Source organism: Channa argus, chromosome 12, assembly GCF_033026475.1.
Source record: "Channa argus isolate prfri chromosome 12, Channa argus male v1.0, whole genome shotgun sequence".
Lineage (NCBI taxonomy): Eukaryota > Metazoa > Chordata > Actinopteri > Anabantiformes > Channidae > Channa > Channa argus.
Genome location: NC_090208.1, coordinates 26,729,890 through 26,750,489, shown reverse-complemented (window position 1 = coordinate 26,750,489; position 20,600 = coordinate 26,729,890). Strand labels below are relative to the sequence as shown.

General features: G+C 40.5%; 2 protein-coding genes across 7 annotated transcripts in view; one reads left to right on the top strand and one right to left on the bottom strand.

The window, feature by feature from the left end:
- Positions 1 to 3,840, top strand: part of peli3 (pellino E3 ubiquitin protein ligase family member 3) — a 29,165-nt gene extending 25,325 nt beyond the window's left edge. For all 6 annotated transcript variants that reach the window (XM_067525366.1, XM_067525361.1, XM_067525360.1 and 3 more), the window contains exons 6-7: positions 1,696 to 1,884; positions 3,019 to 3,840. In XM_067525366.1, coding sequence (XP_067381467.1) covers positions 1,696 to 1,884; positions 3,019 to 3,618 — 789 coding nt within the window. In that variant the 3' untranslated portion in view covers positions 3,619 to 3,840. The remainder of the gene's footprint in view (positions 1 to 1,695; positions 1,885 to 3,018) is intronic.
- Positions 3,841 to 8,426: 4,586 nt separating this feature from the next.
- rab1ba (zRAB1B, member RAS oncogene family a) lies at positions 8,427 to 19,314 on the bottom strand. Its single transcript, XM_067525368.1, has 6 exons — positions 18,996 to 19,314; positions 15,780 to 15,852; positions 15,551 to 15,646; positions 13,826 to 13,921; positions 13,544 to 13,675; positions 8,427 to 12,711 (listed from the first exon to the last, which is right to left on the bottom strand). The coding sequence occupies exons 1-6, from the start codon at positions 19,007 to 19,009 to the stop codon at positions 12,517 to 12,519; spliced, it is 606 nt and encodes a 201-aa protein (XP_067381469.1). The 5' UTR covers positions 19,010 to 19,314; the 3' UTR covers positions 8,427 to 12,516.
- Between the last annotated feature and the right edge of the window lie 1,286 nt (positions 19,315 to 20,600).

The following is a 20,600-nucleotide window of genomic DNA, read 5'->3' as shown; positions in this document are numbered from 1 at the left end:
CTCAGCGGGAGCAACAAAGTTGGGATTCAGCGTATTGCTCAAAGACACTTCAACATCCTTGACATCCTCTTTATAGTTAGAGCCACCTTCAACATTTTGTGACGGAAAATCAGACAATCCAGCCGTAAACCCTTTATGCAATGACAACTCACATACAACACAGTTCAGTATAATATACTGAAGCCTTTACTTTCCTTTATCAAAGCAGCATAAGACTTTAACACACAAAGCTCTCAATCCATTAATTCTAGGATAATTATTTTCAAACTACATTGTGTTTTTAATTATTGTGATTAACGAAAGTTTGTAAAATCTTATTGAAAGAAGGGGAAAAAAATACTGCAATTGAGGGTGGTGTTGGCCAACTTTCACTCAGTAATGACCTCCGTCTGGCCACCCCTATAAAAATGCTCTTTGGAGTAACAAAACCCACACCCACAGTATGACTACTACAGTAAACTACTCACAAGCTTAAGTGTAAAGTTGTTTGATACCAAATATACACCGGGCAGCCATAACATTATGACCACTGACAGGTGAAGTGAATAACCTTGTTAAAAGGCCACTTAAGGGTGGGTAGGATAAATTGGGCAGCATGCAAACATTTTCTCCCTAAAGTTGATTTGACTGACTCTGACACACCCCTTCATGGAAACTTTATTCCCTGATGGCGGTGGCCTCCTCCAGCAGACTAATGCCCCCTGCCACACTGCACAAATAGTTCAAGAATGGCTTGAAAAACAAGTTTGAGGTGTTGACTTGACCTCCAAATTCTCCAGATCTCAATCCAATCGAGCATCTGTGGTATATGCTAGAAAAACAAGTCTGGTCCATACAGGGCCTCACAACATTCAGGACTTTAAGGATCTGTTACTCACTGCTTGGTGCCAGATACCACAGCAAATCTTCAAAGGTCAAGTGGAGTCCGTGCCTCAACGGGTCAGGGTCCTACTCAATATTAGTCATAATGTCATAATGTTATGGCTGATCAGTGTATTTATACAAGTAACTGTGCCTCAGTTGGTAAAGTGGTTAAAGTGGTCAGTGGTTTCCTTCCTGGTTTCTCCTGGCCACATGTTAAAGTGTCATTGGACCAAACACTAAATAGTAGTGTCATGAATGTAGCTGCTGTCCACTAACTAATAAGCTGTCAATAAGTGTATCAAATGTATAAAAATATGGAGATTTTCTAGGTTTTAGTAAGCATTCATTGATCGTCGTAAAGAGAATAACTCAAAGCCACTTGACCCTTGTTGCTGCATTATAAAAACACATAGTGCAGCTTTCAGTTTGCCAGTTGGCTGATGGTCTAGAAGCTATTATTTCCCTGCAAAGCAGCAGCGCACAGGCTGGATTTTGCAGTGGTCTGACTCGTTAAGAACTTTTTTTTTAATGAACCTGAACACAACAGAAATTTGCCGTTTCATTCCATGAAAGCACATTTGTCTTCATAATACATACTTCATTTTTCTCTGCGGTGGGTTTATTCTTAGGCGTGGGTGCATCTCTGTGCTGTAATCAGTGCAGCAATTATTCTGGTCTGAGCTAAATTTAGCATCGGGGAAAAGCAACAATGGCTGTTTTTCTCACCGGACGCCTCTGATTTCCAGCTTCATTATATCCCTTGTATTTCCCCGTCAGTCCCTAACCTTTACATCTGCCTGGTCTGTGTATGTATATGTGGGCATCTCTTAGGAGCGGGCTGCCAAATGGAGGACGTCGGATGGCTTGATGGATGGCCTGACAACTAACGGGGTGTTGGTGATGCACCCAGCGGGGGAGTTTGTGTCTGAGCCAGCTCCGGGTGTCTGGAGAGAAATCTCTGTTTGTGGCAACGTCTTTGCTCTGAGAGAAACTCGCTCAGCACAGCAGAGGGGAAAACTGGTAAGATGAAATTTGGTTCAGTGTTTGCTTTGATGTGGTCCTAGGGGTTGAGCCAGGAACAAGAAACCGCAGGGATTTCAATGAAATTAGCTCCTCACTACAGAATAGTCCCAACATAATTTTAATAGCCACCTCCCACTAAATCTATCCATTATCTGTACCCAGTTATACTGTTCATGGTCAAAGGGGCCTGGGTTCTATCCCGTTTGGTGATAGAACGAATTTACACCTAAGGGCAATTTAGAGTGTCCTGGGGGGAAACACATGCAATCAGGGGGATATCATGCAAATTCCACACAGAAAGCCCACGGATGACTGGGGATTTGAATTGTACTTGATTGTATTTGGTAAATATAAATATAAGCAAATTTAGAGCTCGATATCTGCATCATAAAGTTTATAAAGTATTCAAAACCATTAATGATCATTTAGAAAAGTAGCAGGTTAATTGCTAACAGGTGTGAGTATCATGAATCATAATCATTAAATTGTGAATAGATTCAGAAACTCTCGGGAAGTGTTTCGCAAAGCTAAGGGCGAGAAACATTGTTGAATGTGACCCTTCAGCCACAGGCAGCATTGCATGAGAACCCATCATGCTACAATGATGAATATAGCCACATGCTTAGCAGTACTTTATACAACTGTTGTTACTAAGTCTGCAGGTGCATCCGGAAATGCTACGCAACTCTTTTACAAACGGAGGAAGCCAAACATCACTTCTGTGCAGAAAAACAGCGTAGTTCTTGGATTTAAGTGTTGCCCCTTGAACTGTAGGACATACCCTTGGCTGTTGAGGGGGTCATTAATGGGCTTCTTTGCCTTGGGCATCCCAACATCTAGTGTCACCACTGAGCTACTATCAGATGGACCAAGAAATGACAGTGAAAATGTATTTTGTAGTTAGATGAGTCCATGTCCATTAAGCTTCTTCTTCTTCTACAAAGGATGAAGAAGACCATCCAGATCAGTGAAATAATCGATATAATCTGTATTGGATTGTTATTGATATTGATGTACTGATAGGAAGGCTATCAGGAGAAAAACACTTTTCATAAATAACGACAGTGATGCAAACTAACCTTCCTTTCATATCCTTCCCCTGCTACTGTTCCTTATTCTGCTTTTTTCAAGGTTGAAAATGAGTCAAATACCCTACAGGACGGTTCTCTGATTGATCTATGTGGGGCTACCCTGCTGTGGAGGACTCCCGCCGGACTGCGCCATACACCCACCCTCAAACAGCTGGAGTCCCTTCGCCAGGAGCTGAATGCTGCCCGGCCTCAGTGTCCCGTGGGCTTCAACACTCTGGCCTTCCCCAGCCTGGCCCAGCGTGAGATTGTCGACAAGAAGCAGCCCTGGGTATATGTCAACTGTGGTCATGTGCACGGTTACCACAACTGGGGGTATCGCAAGGAGAAAGGTCCCGCTGGCCCTGGGGGCACAGCACCAGCCAGCACTGGGGAAAGGGAATGTCCCATGTGCCGGAGAGTGGGCCCCTATGTGCCGCTATGGCTGGGCTGTGAGGGAGGATTGTACCTTGACGCCGGGCCGCCCACTCACGCTTTCTGCCCCTGTGGCCACGTATGCTCAGAAAAGACAGTGGTGGGGTGGAGCCAGATCCCATTACCCCATGGCACCCATGCCTTCCACGCTGCTTGTCCTTTCTGTGGTACCTGGTTGACGGGAGAGCAGGGCTACATCAAACTCATCTTCCAGGGCCCTGTTGACTGAAGCCTAGACCTGGGAACCACTTGGAGGAAAGTGATGATTGATTGGAGTGAGGTTGACCTGCTAAATTAAGACTGTGTGCAGTGTGGGTTGCAAGAGAAAGCACTGCTGACAGGTACAGGAAAAGGTCTGTTAATGCGTTGTGAAATGCAATTGTAGATGCCAAGGCTTCACATGGAAAATAAGGTGTATGGAGAAGATGTAAATAAATTGTGTGGAACTGAAGATGTGTTAAGCAATCTTTTGTTCTGTTTTCAGTGGCTGCCTGAACAATCTACTGGTCTACATGTGTTCACATCCGCTGTAGGTTTGTATGTATATAGACTAAAGATTAAGGACGTTCGTTACAGCTAATAACCATGGACTCACAAGTTCATTCACCCAGATTATGATTAAATGAGCTATTTTGTGGCAACTGGCCTTGCTTGGAGTTTTTGAAGATATTTTGCCCCTCATCTGAGGTACAGACACTCACATCTGGAGGGTTTCCAGTACAACCACAGTATGAACTGTAGCCACTTAGCAGCTCCACTGCAGTAATCAGGGTTGGGATCTTCAAATCATGTTGCCAAAAATTAGCACATTTAACGCTAGGACACACCAGGCCGATGGTTGACCCTTGGCCAACATGGGGACATTGGTAAATGTGACTTGTCCCGCACCTTTGGCACTAGTCAGACCTCTGTCAGCAGCGTTTCAACCAATTTAACACACTTCACACTCACGATCAGTGAGACCCTTCTGATTGGTTGTTCAGCTTAGCAAATCAATGCACAAGAAGAGAAACAGAAGTGGTGAAAGCAAGCAAAAAACATATTCCAACATGATTCATTTCAACAACATGGTCATCTGAATAATGAAAATCAAGAACAGCTGTTCAGTATGAGGCCAGCTCTACATTATTTTCTGCTTTCCCTTTTTTGGTGATGAATACAGATACTGTACCAGGGGGCGGCTGTAGCTCAGTTGGTAAAGGCAGTCGTCCACAGACCACAGGGTCAGTGATCCCCAGTCCCGACCACAAGTGTTTCTGGGCAAAACACCGAACCCCCAACAGCCCTTTTCCCTCCCCAGCTGTGCAGTGCTGGTCCAAGCCTGGTAGAAATTGGGGAGGGTTGCGTCAGGAAGGGCATCCGGTGTAAAAACTGCCAAATCAACATGCGGACAATGATCCACTGTGTCGACTCTGAACTCACGAGATGAGTCGTGAGGACATAAAAAAAAAAAAAAAAAAACTGATACTGTGCCAACCGGTATGGAGAGTTACATGCAGAGAGGAAAAAGAACAGGATGATCCTGCAGGTTGGAACATGTTTTAAACTTATTTGGGAGAGAAACCTAATATATTAAAAGAAATTACACAAAATGTTATTAAAATCCATCACAGTTTAGACATTTAAAACATATAAAGTACATGTAGTTCAGTGTTGGATTGTTACCTACTTCAACGACTGTGGCGCAGGAAGGTAGAGCAGTTGTCCACAAATCTTGCAGTTGTTGGTTCGATCCCTGGCTCCTCCGGTCACATGTCAAAGTGTCCTTGAGCAAGACACTGAACCCCAACTTAGTTGCTCCTGGTGAGTGTTGGCCAGTTGCATAGCAGCTCCCCCATTGGTGTGTGTGTGAATAAGAAGCAGTGTAAAGTGCTTTGAGTGCCAATAGGTAGAAATGTGCTTATATAAGTGCAGAACATTTACCTAAAATTTTTTAAATAGATTTCTTTTCAATGGGTCATTCTACTCTCTAAGAGCTGAATGGTGGATGGTCAGATAACCTCAGAAACACCACCCTCCCCCACATGTACAAGTTCTGACATCTGTATCTGACCATTTCTACTACTTTACAAAGTCAGACTTCAAATGCACTTCATGTTATGTTTTGATAGCTGTGCAGAGGTGTCATGGAGTCATGGTTTGGATGTTTCATCCTATTTCCATTTTTGTGCAACTACTTCTGTCAGCTTTAACATATGGAACACTGTGAACGTCTTTCAGGATCAACTATCTAACAGCACACAGTTATTCCCATATACAAACCATATATGGGGCCTGTGATGGTGGTTCTTGAATCTGCCTCCCACTGTGGCCAAGTTTGATATTTAAACTCAGTTCAACAACACTGTGTGTATTACAACACAGAATAATGTTACAGAAAAGCTCTGCCTCAGTAAGTACACCCTGTCTGTACAGTCTGTGCTGTAGTAAGCTGCAGACACCGACTGTCTCCAAGCCTTGGTCCCAGTTTGCAGTGCCCCCTTTGTGCTAAAAATAACTCAAGGTCACCAGCAGTCCTATGTCTCTTTACCAGCAGAGAAAGTAAGAAATGAATAGAGAACAACAGGGCAGCTTTTTGATAAGAATTGCACATCAGGTTGTCCAGATGAAAGACTGCTCATCTTCAATTTAACAGTGAGACGTAGGTAAATCTGATATTGTGTGAGCAGATATTGCCTCCATCTTTTCGTGTAGTAGCACTGCTGATAAGATTGCACTGCACAATGGATGCAGAGAGCAGCTGCAATCCCACCACAAGCTGCAGCAGACTTTTCACAGTGCATCAGTGACTGAACAGCAACCTGCAGAATTCAGTCAAATAGGACGATCTCTGCATTTGCTCTTCCAACATCTCCATTTATTACTCAGTGATGTAGTAGAGCAGAGCTGCCTGCACCTACAAATGAACTCCTTAGTGTGTGTGTGTGTGTGTGTGATTATTTAAAGTTCCACAGGGAGAGCCAGAGGTGCAAATCAAGGACATGCCACCTAGATGACAGGCAGCAGAGATCTACAGTATGTTAACAGAGGTACTGAATGCTGAGGAGGGACTTCTTTCTAGTGAAGGCTACAGAAGAGCATGTTCTATATGTTTCTATCAATAAAATCATCAGTGTATGAGATAATCAATAATAGTGTTTAGTTCTATGAAGTTAGGCCCAATCTTTCATTGTTAGTCCAGGGAAAGATATCTCAACAATCTCATGAACATAAAACCTGGAAGAGAAGTTTACGGTCCTTAAAGGAAGAACATGAAATGTTTTGGTGGATCTCCGGCCCCCACCAATATTTAACAAGCTCCACAAACACCAACTCCTACATTTACCATGGTTTGAGTAACTGGATAGTCTTTTATTGAAGCCTCCATTGCCGGGAAACATGCATATCTTTCATTTTCCATGCTTTGAGATTGGAACACAGGCTTTCTGTCTTCCATTCTGTGTGGCCTCCAAGCGTAGGGTAGGATAACCCTGATGACATCACTGACATCATGGCAAAAGTGGGATCTTATTGGTTACTGTAGAAGGTCCCCGTGGACTATTTCTTTAGTAGAAAGTAGCTCCACTTGATACTGGTGACAGGAATGTCTAAAGTTTCTGCTGGAAAAACATTTTCGTGTGTTTTTCATGCCCTTTTTATTGTTACAGAGGCAGAAATCATCATCTTAAAATCTATATGCACAAACAGTGCATGGCTGAACATCAGTGGGATTAAATGAAAACAATAGACTTTAGGGTGTCCCTGACCAAAAACAGTGTTTAACCAAACCTAAAACTAATAATAATAATAATAAGAAGAAGAAAATAAATAAAAAAAAAAAAATATTACTATTTGCTTTTCTGGTCTGGTCAAGATTAATGGGGCGATTATAAAGATTACTGCTAGTGAGTCGTAGCTTATTCTACTCAGACTGTCACAGCAAACTAAAGGTTTTACCAATAACCCTGATGACATCATAGTGATGTCATCAGCATTATCTGATCATCTATGCGTGGGTTTTTGACTTAGGTCTGTGTGAACGAGATGTGGAGTGTATGTGTGAAGCTAAATTACCACAGTGAATATTTATGATTACCTAAAATTAACACTTATTAGATTTTTTTTAATACCACTATAAATCAATCAGTTACACATCATTTCTGTACTGACTTGTCTAATCATAATTCTTTTTTTTAAATTTTTATATTTGATAACAAACAGCACCCTCTGTCTTGAATTTATATAATTCCAATTAAAAAAAAAATACACACACAATTAAAGGGGTAATATCTTTTTGACAGATCATTATGGGGACTTTTTCTTCAGATCTGTAGTCTATGGGATGTGTACTAAATATTTTTGTGTGTACAGGAGCCAAGGCCCAGGAGATCCTTGGAGACTGAAACTGTAAAAGCCCCCAGCAGGTCCCAGGGGCCTCAGGTCTTGAAACCAGAACCTCACAACTTCCAGAGCCTCATAAAGGGTGTAGCTGAGATCTTTCTGGGGACTCTTGCAATCTGTGGCATCGAGGATTATTATGGACACCAGTCATATTTAGCATTAGCTCTTCCAATGATTTGCTTTTGCCTGATGCAAAACAGGTGTTTTCTTTTAACATATGTTAACTGTAGCCAGTTACAAAGATGGGCTTATACTATACACACCACATCGACGGACAGCTTGTTGAGTCCCCATGTAAAGTATTATCATACAGTAGGTTTACGTCACAGAGGTAACTCACTAATGAGCTTACAGATCAGTTAACAACCTTAACAGTGACAAAAGTAATTTTTTTGGAGAGAGACCGGAAGCTTCATGTTTTTCTTTTCCTAAATTTATAATTACATTTGACTTGAGTATATGGTTTATTAAGCTTTTTGATAGCACATCTTTAAATTCTTATACACATTATTATATTAATAGTACAAAACCGATACTATTAAAATTTTTAGTATAAACACTTACTAGAGAGCTTTGCCTCCTAATAACTGATGGTAATGATCAGCACTCATGCAATTCTGAGGCTTTGAAAATAGCACAGCAGATTTAATGTCCAGATTGATCTTTTTCATTATTTTATTATATATATATTTATAATATATACAGAAAAAACATGATCAAACTCAGCAGGGAGACGGCACCAAAGTGAACAAGCCAAAAAGAAAGAAAGGTGACTGACAGGTGGGCATCCTGCCCAGTGCTCTTCATTAACCCCTGGTGAATCAAGCCACTGAAAATGGAGAATATCCCCTTCAACCCAAATCAATACAAAATGAGAGCAAGAAAAGTGAAACATTTAATCAGAATCACATTCTAAGCAAAAGCCTCACCCCACAATTTTTTCAAGCCCATCCTCATCAGATTTCCAACCCCACCCAGTGTCCCGACATACTTCATGGACTAGACAACACAGTATAGTATTCAATGAGTACATTAAAATCAGTAGAATATCAAGACCTGTTAAAATAAAGATAAACAAAGTTTGTTTTTAAAAAAGGAAAATCAGTCATCAGGGAGCAAAACATCCAGGATACATCTGTGTGACTTGAGAGTTGAGTTTACTGCTTGTTCTGCATCTACTCAAGTGAGAAAGGCATAATGCTGGAATACCGTGTGTCCCAAAAGCTCCGGAATGTTACACATACGCACGTGTAGGCGCACACACACACACACTGCTGTTTCCTTCCCCTGCACTTATTGCAAAATTCTAAAAAGATTAGTATAACCTGAAACACAAACACGATGCCAATGCGATCAGAAGTCATCCATAGTCATCAACTGTGCAGCAACCAGAAACGAGGCTTCATATGAATATTCAGCATTCAGGAGCCGAAATTGCACTTTTGCGGGTGTTATGTCTTCGTGACGTGGTAAAATGCTGAAAAGTAATTTGATTTTCTGGAGAGAACCAAACTGGCAACCCAAGCATAGGTATGGTTACCTTATCTTGCTGGAGCAGCCAGTTAGGGGGAACTTGAGGAACTCGGTTCCAGGGTTGGCCAGAGAGGACAGTTGGGAGTTCATATCCGGTCAGACAACCAAGACCAGTCAGTCCCTAAACCTCCAAGTTTACCCAAACACTATACTACGGTGAAACCGGCTACAGCCTGGGACAGTCTGGCAATTACCTGCTGTGTGCAACTAAACCACAGATTATCAAGAAAAAAAAAAAAATTAAAAACAAAAAACACAAAACAGTGAGTTCTTTGAAGGTCCTAATGCTGTTCTCATACAGTACATTTATTCTGTAAGCAGCCTTCAATGCTTCTACATTTCACAGTTCTTTATAAAAGAAGGTAAAAATATCTGATTGACGAGGCTTTATGTACAGAAGCTGAGTTTTCACTCCAGTGCACAGCGTAGAGGACATTCTACAAGGGCAGGAAGAGCAGCCAATCCCTCACATTCCTTCCAGTTTCCCTGGAACACTGCTGAGATCTATTACAGCTATGAAAAGGAGGGAGCTGTTCAGACTTCCAGACATATAAACAGACTCATATCTCTACTTTACAATGTTACCATGCAAACCATTGCCAGTCATGACAAACTGCCTAAAACACAGAAATTAGGGCTGTCAACCCCCGTCTCTGTCCAAGGATGCTGTTTGGTGTCTAATGTCAATACTGCTAAACTGTCTTTATTAGTGCCGGCTAAACTCGACTTAACTCATTTTAAAATTCATTTTTGGTACCAGGTACTTTGTTTTCCATGACTCTCTCAAAGTAGCTGCTCATCATAGAAGGTCAGCATATAGCTGTCATGACATGCACATAAACACAAACACAAAACACAGAACAAATAAAAGAAAAATACAAAGTACTCTCAACAAACTTTGCCAGTTGGAAAACCTAAAAAAGACAAGTAGCGTGGAGTTGAGCTGGTGCCATACAGCAGACAAATGCGCTGGAGGGTTTGAAAACAGTGAGTGACCTAACTGGGTTTCAATCACACCTGGATATAAAATGTATTTCAATAACATTTAAGCACATTGTCATGTCAATATACAAAACATGGCCATCTACAAAATGCAGAAATGACCTCTATTGAACTTAAAGGCATCAGTATGCTCGTTAGATCACTTAACAGCATTTGATGTTTTGCAATTGATGCTGCTCTCGCCAGCAAAACTTTCTGCCTTACGTTAAGAGTGTGGGCATTTACACTAAGTGTAAAGGTACAGGATTCCTCTGAAGTATACCAAAGAATAACTACATGCAAGGCACAATCTGAACACAAAAAGAACGCAACAGCATCTAACAAGAAACCAGAAGTGCTCAGGTACTGTGGGATGGGACAATTATCTTGAATAAACGGGTCAATTACAGGGAAGGAACAGCAGTTTTTGAAATCAGCTAACAGACACACCACATCTTTCCCCCCGGCTTCATCTGCAAACAAGTGAGATCAACATTGTCCTAAAATATGGTAATGCATTCAATAGAAGACTTGTAGAGCTAATTGTACAAGTTGTCTCCATCAGATGTGCCAATGGGAAATAAAAAAAAAAAATAAAACAACTAGTCTAAGATCAAAGGTGGAGGCTGTCAATTGCTTTTGTTTGTCAGAATCAGCCAATGCCACAACTTCCCACCACCTTCATCATGCCTCCTCATCTGTGTGAGAGGCTGCAATATTTAGTGTCATACCAGGAAGGCTCTGTGTTAAATGTTATCGCATTTGTCACATTTGTTTCCTTTAGAGATTAAAAAGAAAAACTAACACCACATCTACCAACCACCAACTCCATCCCACCTCCCACGCTTACATGTGGAATTAATCGAGGAATTCCTAGACCAAGAAGGTTTTTCGAGGCCTCATTTGTTTAAAACATAGTGAGACCTTAAAGGAGTGTTCAGACAGAATATGAATTGAATTTTACAGATGGTGCAATTGCATTCAAAGTCAATGAACACATGAGAACATGTTAGGGGTGTTGCGAATTGAGATGACACATCATCATACAGAGACAAGAGGAAAAGGCAGCTACATTGGGGTTTTTTTCTAGCTAACAACCTGTCAGCAATTGCATTTGTTCAAATGACACAAGTTAAAAATACACTTAAATTTCTGTCTGAACACTAGGTCTTGGTATGGGTATAGTCTGGTCATTCTACATGGAGGACACACCTAATAGGCCACCTGCAAGGACATTTTCACCTTCTTTATACTGCGTTCTAAATTGCTCTTCCCTTGTATACTCGAAGGGAAGTTACCTTTTCACATGGTGGAAAAGGTTAAGCATTTCTTAATTTTTTTAACATTGGTAGCTCACATATGTCCAAAGGTTGCATGGCCACTGTTCCCATATCCTGTGCAGCTGTCTGACTGTCCTGTTTCAAAGTGTGCTTTTCCTCATGTTGGCCTTACAAGTGTCGGCTACAAACCCCTACTGCTACAGCCTGGGTGACTGGGTGCAGAATAGATACATTGGAAAGAGGTTTGTTTTTTTGTTTTTTTGTGGAAAGATTGTTTTATTGCCTAGCCCTACAAAACAAACCTTATGGTCAGAATGGAAGCTAAATAGCAGGACAGATGGGAAACGAGGAGGCTCACTGAATAGGCTTTCCCTGCATCTTCATCAATAAATGGCAATGATGAGTCACTGACGCAGACTTCTGCTATGCAGAAACACAGAGCATGTACAGTGCAGGACTTAAGGACACTGCACCTGTGTGTACAGGTTAATCGTTCTAGTGACTAAGAATTTGGACTGGAGGGGTTTGAGGGATGGCCATAAGAGGATATCACAAGACAGAAATGTTTCCCTTCTGACGCTAGAAAAGTGACAGAAAGTCAAAAAGGCATGAACCAAGCCACCTAACTACTTTGTGTGGGTGTAGGTGTGTGGAGATAAACTCAATAGTATCTAAACTAAATCTTCCACAGATTCAGCTCTACTCTAAATCAAAACCAGTCTTGCCCCCCGTACCCGTCTTCTTTAGGTCTTCTTGGCAGAAAATAAAAATTATCTGTGTGTGTGTGTTTTTTTGTCCCACACCCCTACATACACATTGCTTGCTTTCTTCCTTCTTTTGTCTGGTGGTTGTATAGGCCTGAGAGTGGCACAAGTGCTGGGAGGCAACACAGAAGGAAAAGAAAGGGAGATGTCAGTGTAGAGTTGGTGGAGGTGATGCGGGCCAGGCGTCCTTTAACAGCAGCCCCCTCCAGACTGCCTTACAGGAGTGCTCTCAATTTTTAGGTTGGGCTTGTCACCGCCAGCTGTGGCCCCGGGGCCCATACGTTTTTTGATCTCTGCAGCCATAGTCATGAAAGCCTGTTCAACATTGGTGGCGTTCTTGGCACTCGTCTCAAGGAAGGGGATGGCCAAAGAGTCAGCAAACTCCTGACACAAAAAGGGGAAAACATGGAGACCCTGATTATAGCGCTGCACTGGCCTGACCGCGGGGCAGACAAGTGCAACAAGTGCAACCATCATTCTATACACGTTGTAAATGTGCAGTCAGATTCTTACAGGCAAAGAAAATATAGACCAATGTTCTCATCTCAAACATTTCAGTCCCTAAAATGTATAGTTTGTGAACTCATGCGTCCTCCTAAACTAGATAAATTAAACCCAATTTTAAAAAAGTAACCATCCTTATTTATTTATTTACCGAAAATCTCAAATATTTTTAAGAGCAAATGTATGTGCACCTTCAGCAATTAGTGAGGGATTTTAGCCAATTTCATCTTAAAGAACAGCTTTAACATAGGTTGTTGTTGGCTTTGTGCATTAACTGTCTGCCCTACATTTCTATAACGTCACATTTCATCTGCTTCAACCCCCGTTTGGTGGACAACTTGTGGGTTTAGATTTAGCGCATTGTCTTGCACAATGAACTCAATTCTAATTCTTTCATTCACTGATTAAAAATAATGTTGACATTATCTTTGTGGTCATTATCTCCAGTCATTTCTTGTTGCCAATAATATATCGACTGTTTAAATTACTACTAGGGCACACAATCAATTACAACAGTACCAAAGTGATGTATGTCACTTGTAAAATGTATACATTTTTTATAACAGGGAAACATAACCCTTCTCCGCCATGGAGCGTTTGAGGACCACCTTCCACAGTCTCACAAATTCCTCTGGGTGTTGTTGCTGCTGAATGTTTTCCCATCAGTGCATTGACAATAAATACTTAAATAAATGCTTTTTCATGTACATACCTTTGCTGTTGTGTAGTCCACAACTTTTTTAGTGGTCAGGTCACACTTGTTGCCGACCAAAAGCTTGTTGACATTTTCACTGGCGTAGCGGTCAATTTCTTGAAGCCACTGCTTGACATTGTTATAAGACTCCTGCACAATCACAACAAAAAATATCAGCATGACAATGAACACTAGACATCAACACAGGGTCAGGCACTGAACCTCAAAGACAGTTATTTCCATGACAGTAAGTGAATCAAAGTGTACCTGGCAGAAGAACCAATCCAAAATGCTCTTTACCTGATCTGTCACATCATATACAACTATGATGCCATGCGCTCCGCGATAGTAACTGGAGGTGATGGTACGAAACCTTTCCTGGCCTGCAGTGTCCCACTGAGAGACAGAGACACGGATAAAAAGAGATACAAGTGGAATAAAAAAAAAAGAGAAAACATGTTTAGCAATTAATGTAGGATTTTTCACAACTTTGATCCACAAGATTTCAAACAAAAAGAAAACAAGAAAAGATACGTCAGTTCATCAAATCTTCAAATACACAAAACCTTCAGGACGGGGATGTGGGTTTTTCAGTTCTTAAACTTTGCCAAACCTTTCAGTGGCTCAGACTTAATGGCCCCCATTCCTGTGCAAACAACTGTGCATTTATGCTAGTGTGTGACTGGCACTATGCTGCATCCCTGCCCAGGTATAGGTGTATGTGCCAGATTCTGACATGGATTAAATTGTTTTTAAAGCATGGACAACATACTGATTTTTGTTAAGTAACCCAGACATAGATGACTCTGGAAGCTGCCATGAGATCAGATAGTGTCACAAACTTTGACAAGAATTTTTTTTTTTTTTTAACTTTTAGCCTGGCTAAGTAGCTACCACACGCTAGCCAGCTGTCTACAGATATCAGACTGATGTCTTGTCAACAAGTGCAGAAGCTGTTGTCAACTAATGTATTTATTTTTTACTATTTTTGACTTTTTTCTTTTACTGTCTTGGCTTGGTACACCTTTCTTCAATGTTCAATTAATCCTTAAAGTAATTTGAATTGCATTAATCTGTCTGAAAGGTGCCATATAGATAAAGTTTAGACTGATTGATTGATTAGAATAGAATTAGTGAGCATATATTCATTTCCTGTCCTGTGGGGGCAGTAGTGGCTCAGTTAGTAGAGTGGCCCCCACCGGCTTTAGGGTCGGAGATTCGCAACCTGCTCTTTCCGACCAAATGTGCCCCTGGGCAAGACACTTAACCCCCAACAGCCCATCCCCATCCCCAGCCACGCAGTGCTGGTCCAAAGGCCAGTAAAATTGGGGAGGGTTGTGTCAAGAAGGACTCAACTGCCTCCTGTAACAGTAGATCAGAGTTTTACCAGCCCTTGCATATTTTTAATAGTGCCCAAAATTTAAAGCCCTTATCCATAAAAAAAATATTTTGATATAATTTACTAACTGTATTATAAAACAATAAAGAACAGATTATACAACAATTGCAGCTTCTTTACCAGTCAAAAACCTTAACTTTGGTCTCCACTCTCTCATAAAACTTCAGCTGCTGAAGAACCCAGGCAACATCTAGCCTATGTGCTGTACAGTGGCTCACACCTCTCCCAAAATTGTAAGTCATTCAGAGGAGTCATAGGTGTCTTGGTGGCTTCTCTCACAGAGTTGATTCGTGTTCTTTTGTCTTTATGTTGTAGATTATTCAGGATACTGATTTACCAGTAACTGGATTTTCCAGATACTGCTGTAGTTATACAACAGTTCTTTAAACACAGTCACTGCACTTAAGTGATCTCTGTTTAACTATAGATGTATATGTATATGGATGAGTTACATTAAAGGAAGTTTTTGTGCAATCACTTAGTTTTTAAATTGTGTAAAAATGTATATTACTTTTTAGCCTGATGTGCACAGTGCTGCAAACTTTTTATTATGTTGCCTGCTTATTTAGTGGGATATTTTTGAGATGGCATCATGTTTGTGTGTGTGTGTGTGTGTGTCAACTCACAATCTGCAGTTTGATGGTCTTGCCATCCAGTTCAATGGTGCGAATCTTGAAGTCCACTCCAATGGTGCTGATGTAGCTCTCTGTGTAGGTGTCATCCTGCAGAGAAGGTGACAATTAAAACGAGGTAGAACAGGACTGAGTCAGGCCAACGGAGAAAAATAAAGGTTTAAATGGGAACAAACCAATTAAGAGGCTAACAGGTTTTAGAGTGTGCAGTGGAACCACTTACTGCAAAACGAAGCAAAAGACAGGACTTTCCTACTCCGGAGTCTCCAATGAGCAGGAGCTTGAATAGGTAGTCACTGAAATAGAAACAATGCAGGTTAGAACAGGGAGGATATTTCTTAACTCACAGGATGAATATTGTGTCATGTTGACTGTTCAGATCAGACTGACACAGACCTGACTAATATCTTCCACTTTCCTAAGTGTAACTGACTTCCCAAATGTTTTACAAATAAACCTAAAGAGATTCGGAAGGTTTTACTGTTTGGTTGGTTTCCCATTTTTTAAGGTTAACGTCAATTTACATCTGTCTGCTCTCTGATGCTCTTTGATGGAACAACATTGGAACATTTGCCAAGTTCTATATCTGCATACATTGCATCCTGGAACAGACTGGAATACATTTTATGTCAGGTACCATAATCCAGCAGAGCAGATCAGTGCATCTCTTGCTAAAAGAGCACATTTTTCAAGATCTTATTTGTTTTTCGGCTGTTATCTTGACCTAAGTCCATGGAATCTACAAATAGTGGGTCTGAACTGATCGTGTACACTTTTTAAAAAAGCTACCAGAACCTAAAACTGAGAGTTCTGATTCAAAACTATGGGGCTGAGGCTGCCAGAAGAGCAAAGCACAGAAACAATCATTCAAATATGCTAGGATCATCATTTATATTTTTTTTATGTTTTCATGTTATATATTCCAAAATCATTTATGTTTTGACAGAAACATATAGACATGGATGAAGGCTCCAAAAAATGCTAGTAAGTGGACATTGAATCTAGATTTGTTTGTTCATTGATCTAAATATTGGCAAATCTATTAAATTGCCATATAACCAAAGCAAGATTTTACTCCAGCATAAAAAAAAAATATATACAAACTAGACACAGACAGGGAATTGAACGTTTGTTAAGGGCAAATTAATTAAACCCTAACATTATGGAAGGTTATTGTTTATACCTGTTTAGTGCACACACCTGCCATCCAGCATCGATTCCTAATTTACTCTTTTACACACGTTTGCCTGCCAAGGTTTCATGCTCACAACTAATTCTCCCAAAATGACAGAACAACTACCCCAATCCTGAGAGGTAAACAAGATCACATGAACACAGCTAAGACAGCTGTAGAGAATTACCCAATGCCAGTGCTATTCTTGAATCATAGAAAAAGGAGAGCTGTCGTGCCAAAGTGTCAGTCCACTAACAACATCTTACAAACACCAAATGCACGGGCGGCTGCAATCACCCCAGTTCACATTTCTACATAGCTACAGTGTGTGTTGATGTGGATTGCAGAACTGAGTAGTCCGTTATTGGTTTGTAACAAGCGTCCACCTAAAAAACATTTACATTTACAGTATTGAAATATTTAGGGCATAGGCTTTGTGGCTGAACCTGCCCTACAGCAGCCACAGCCACAAAACTGTGGCAAACACTAGTTTTACAGAGAAGTAGAACTTTGCATCATATGAATCTTCTCGATTCCTGGACCAAAACAATACCTAGTTTGATACAAACCATTAACTGTTTAACTTGAGGAAAATGGTCATGTTTTCTTATGAAAAAAAAAAGGTTTTATTTTGAAGAAGAAGTTGCTAATTTAGAAAACATTAAACATTAATTAAAAAGTGAATATTTGTAATACAATAAATAAAAAATACACAGACGTTTAAGAGAACAACAGCTAACTTTCAGAAACTAGGCGAACAAAAACATAAATGTAAAATGTTGAAGGCTAGTAAAGATTTGTATAAACCCAAGATAAATACCTACTGCTCTCAGCATTACTGTACTATATGCATGTGGCACTGAAAGCTGATCATATATTTTCCAACATAACAGTATTAGTATTAATGCTGTAAAACATTTAATGTCCTTGGACAAGACTTTAAGCCACCCCGTCTCCCATTGACTATACTGTAAATGAAAATATTTGTTATGTATGGACTATGGCAAAAACATAACATTTTACATAGACATGTGATCCATTAAACAGAGCTGTCCTGATGAACCTGGGTGGCTAGAATGTCAAAGCAAGAATCCTAGTGTACAAAAAAAAACACCAGCGAATTGGATATTTTTCTTAGAATCTGGCAACTAAAAATGTGCTTTTAATACTTATACATGTAACATAAATTTACCAGTACACTATTAATAAAGCCATCAGATGATATTCTCTATTCTCTCGTTTAAAGCGATATCAAATCTTTTGCACGAATAAATAACATTAATCAAGTGTTTTTAACCGGTCTGTATTTAAAGCAGAGATAAGACCGTAGAGTAGCTTATGTGTAAATACACAGGACAACAAAGGTTGTCTGCTAAGGGTGTGGAGGTTCTAGCTAAGCTAGTTAGACAGGGTTCCATAAAGGAAAGCTTCAGCTGTGGGTTCACACTGTTTGTTTCACCACGATGGACGGATTCCGTGACAGGTGGATGGCCTCTCATTTCAACCGTCTGCTACCTGCCCTATCATCTGACGTTACCTACGACGCGCTCCGCAACGCAAATTTTTATTAGAGAAGATGTGACGCATCGGCTCCAACCAAATTGTTAAGAGTCTACGTTAATTGGAACGTAATAACTGTTGTAATCTAGATGCATCTACAAATATTAAAAGACAGTCCGCTGAGCCCCTAAGGACTATAGAAAATTGGAAGGAAAAAAAAAAAAGAACGACGTTCCATCTTATTTAATTTATTGAATGTCTGACTCTTGAGCGAATAGTGCGCACATGTAACGTTACCCCCGAAACATGGCAACTTCTTGGATTTCACCATATGCGTTATCGAGGCTACAGATCAGCCTTCACATCTGTTGTTTCCACTTCAAATAACGATAACGTTACTGTCACGCTAAAGGCTGATCACTTCCATCCGACTTTCTACAGTTAAGCCATGGCAGCGTTAATACGAACGTCTTGTTTTACACATTAAAGCTCCACTAAACGTTTATTTGTCCCACGAACGGTCGCGCGCCACAGCCGACACGGTGAACACCGAGCAGGCTGTCAGCTGACGAGAAAACACGCTCGCGACTGACACATGAAAAGAAATTGTCCGCGCCCTGTTCTTACGGAGCAAGCTAGCTTTTGTTTGCCATTAGACGGAATCACCATTTCATAGGGTTACACCATAACTGCTCTACGTCTCACTGTGCTGTCTGAACACGTCGTAAAACGCCTTACAGTTGAACATTTGTATGCAAGACTCACTATTCAGGATTCATGGTTTCACTCTGGATGTTTTTTCTGTCGGTGACTCGACTCTTCCTTCCTAGCTACTCCGGCAAAAAAAAAAAAGAAAAGATGACTTGTAGGTCCGGGTATCCGAGGCAATTAGATGGCTGTAATACGGTCTCCGTTACTGCCCCCTGGTCGTCCCACTGTAAATGATCTTTAATGTTTCAAAGGTCCTTGACTTTAGCAGACATATCGCTGTTTTCTCAAATTAGGCTGATCTAGTTGACTTCTTTTTTTTCCTGCCTTTCGGTGTCCGCTGCTTTCTAGAGGTGCAAAATGGCTGCGCAGGTGCGGTAGTGACGTGGCACTACAAGCCAATCAAAATTAGAATCACAGCCAGCGCTGGGATTTGTAGTTCTACAAGCAAAATTGAAATAACTACAATGTGAACCTGCACAGGAATGTTATTAGTATTAGTATTAGTTACAGTAGTAGCATTGGTAATTATAACATTTTATAACAATTTATAAAAATTATGAAATCAGACTAATAAAGAAGATCTTTTTACTATTCTCTCATTAGTCATTCAACGATGCTCACTCAAACACTTTTAGGAGTGTTTTCTGAACCGATTCAACTTTTCAAGTCAATTCAACTTTATTTATATAGCGCCAATTCACAACAAAGTCATCTCAAGGCACTTTACAGAATAAGGTCAAGACTATAAAGACATGTAGAGAGAACCCAACAATCCCCCCCTTGAGCAAGCCCTAGGCAAAAGTGGAGAGGAACAACTGGAGAGGAGCTTGATAGCTAAAGGCTCTGCCTCCCATTCTACTTTTGGAAATACTGGGAACCATGACCAGGCCTGCATTCTGGTATCGAAGTGGTCTACTTAGATGATATGGTACTATGAGGTCATTTACATATAATGGAGCTTTGCCATTTAGAGCTTTATATGTAAGAAACAGGGTTTTAAATTCTATTCTAAATTTAATGGGAAGCCAATGGAGAGAAGCTAGTGAAGGTGAAATATGATGTCTCTTGCTAGTTCCAGTCAGCACTCTTGCTGCTGCATTTTGGATTAATTGCAGGCTCTTTAGGGAGTAAGTGGGACATCCTGAAAGTAGTGAATTACAGTAGTCCAACCTAGAGGTAACAAATGCGTGGACTAGTTTTTTGGCATCACTTTGAGACAGGATGCTCCTCATTTTGCCAAAATTCTGTAGGTGGAAGAAGGTTACTCTAGAGATTTGTTTTATATATGAGGTAAAGGACAAATCCTGCTCAAAAATAGCCCCAAGGTTCCTTGCAGTGGAACTGGAGGCCAGACCTATGCCATCTAGAGAAACGATATGGTTGGACATCATATTTCTGAGATTGTTAGGCCTAAATACTATGACTTCAGTTTTGTCTGAGTTTAGAAGTAAAAATTGTGGGACATCCAGGCCTTTATGTTCTGTGGGCTTGAAGCTTGATTAACTGATTTTTTTCATCTGGTTCCATAAATAGATGTAACTGTGTATCATCAGCATAGTAGTGGAAATTTATGGAGCGTTTTCTAATAATGTTGCCTAAAGGAGATATAAAAGGATATATATATATATTATATATATATATATATATATATATATATAT

Bases quoted from the DNA above. Each gene is read 5' to 3' on its own strand.
- rab1ba (XM_067525368.1), bottom strand. The intron at 15,647-15,779 runs GTAAGTGGTTCC...CCTTCTCTGCAG, and splicing joins GTCTTTTGCTTCGTTTTGCA to GATGACACCTACACAGAGAG. The intron at 12,712-13,543 runs GTATGTACATGA...TTTTTGTGTCAG, and splicing joins TGGACTACACAACAGCAAAG to GAGTTTGCTGACTCTTTGGC.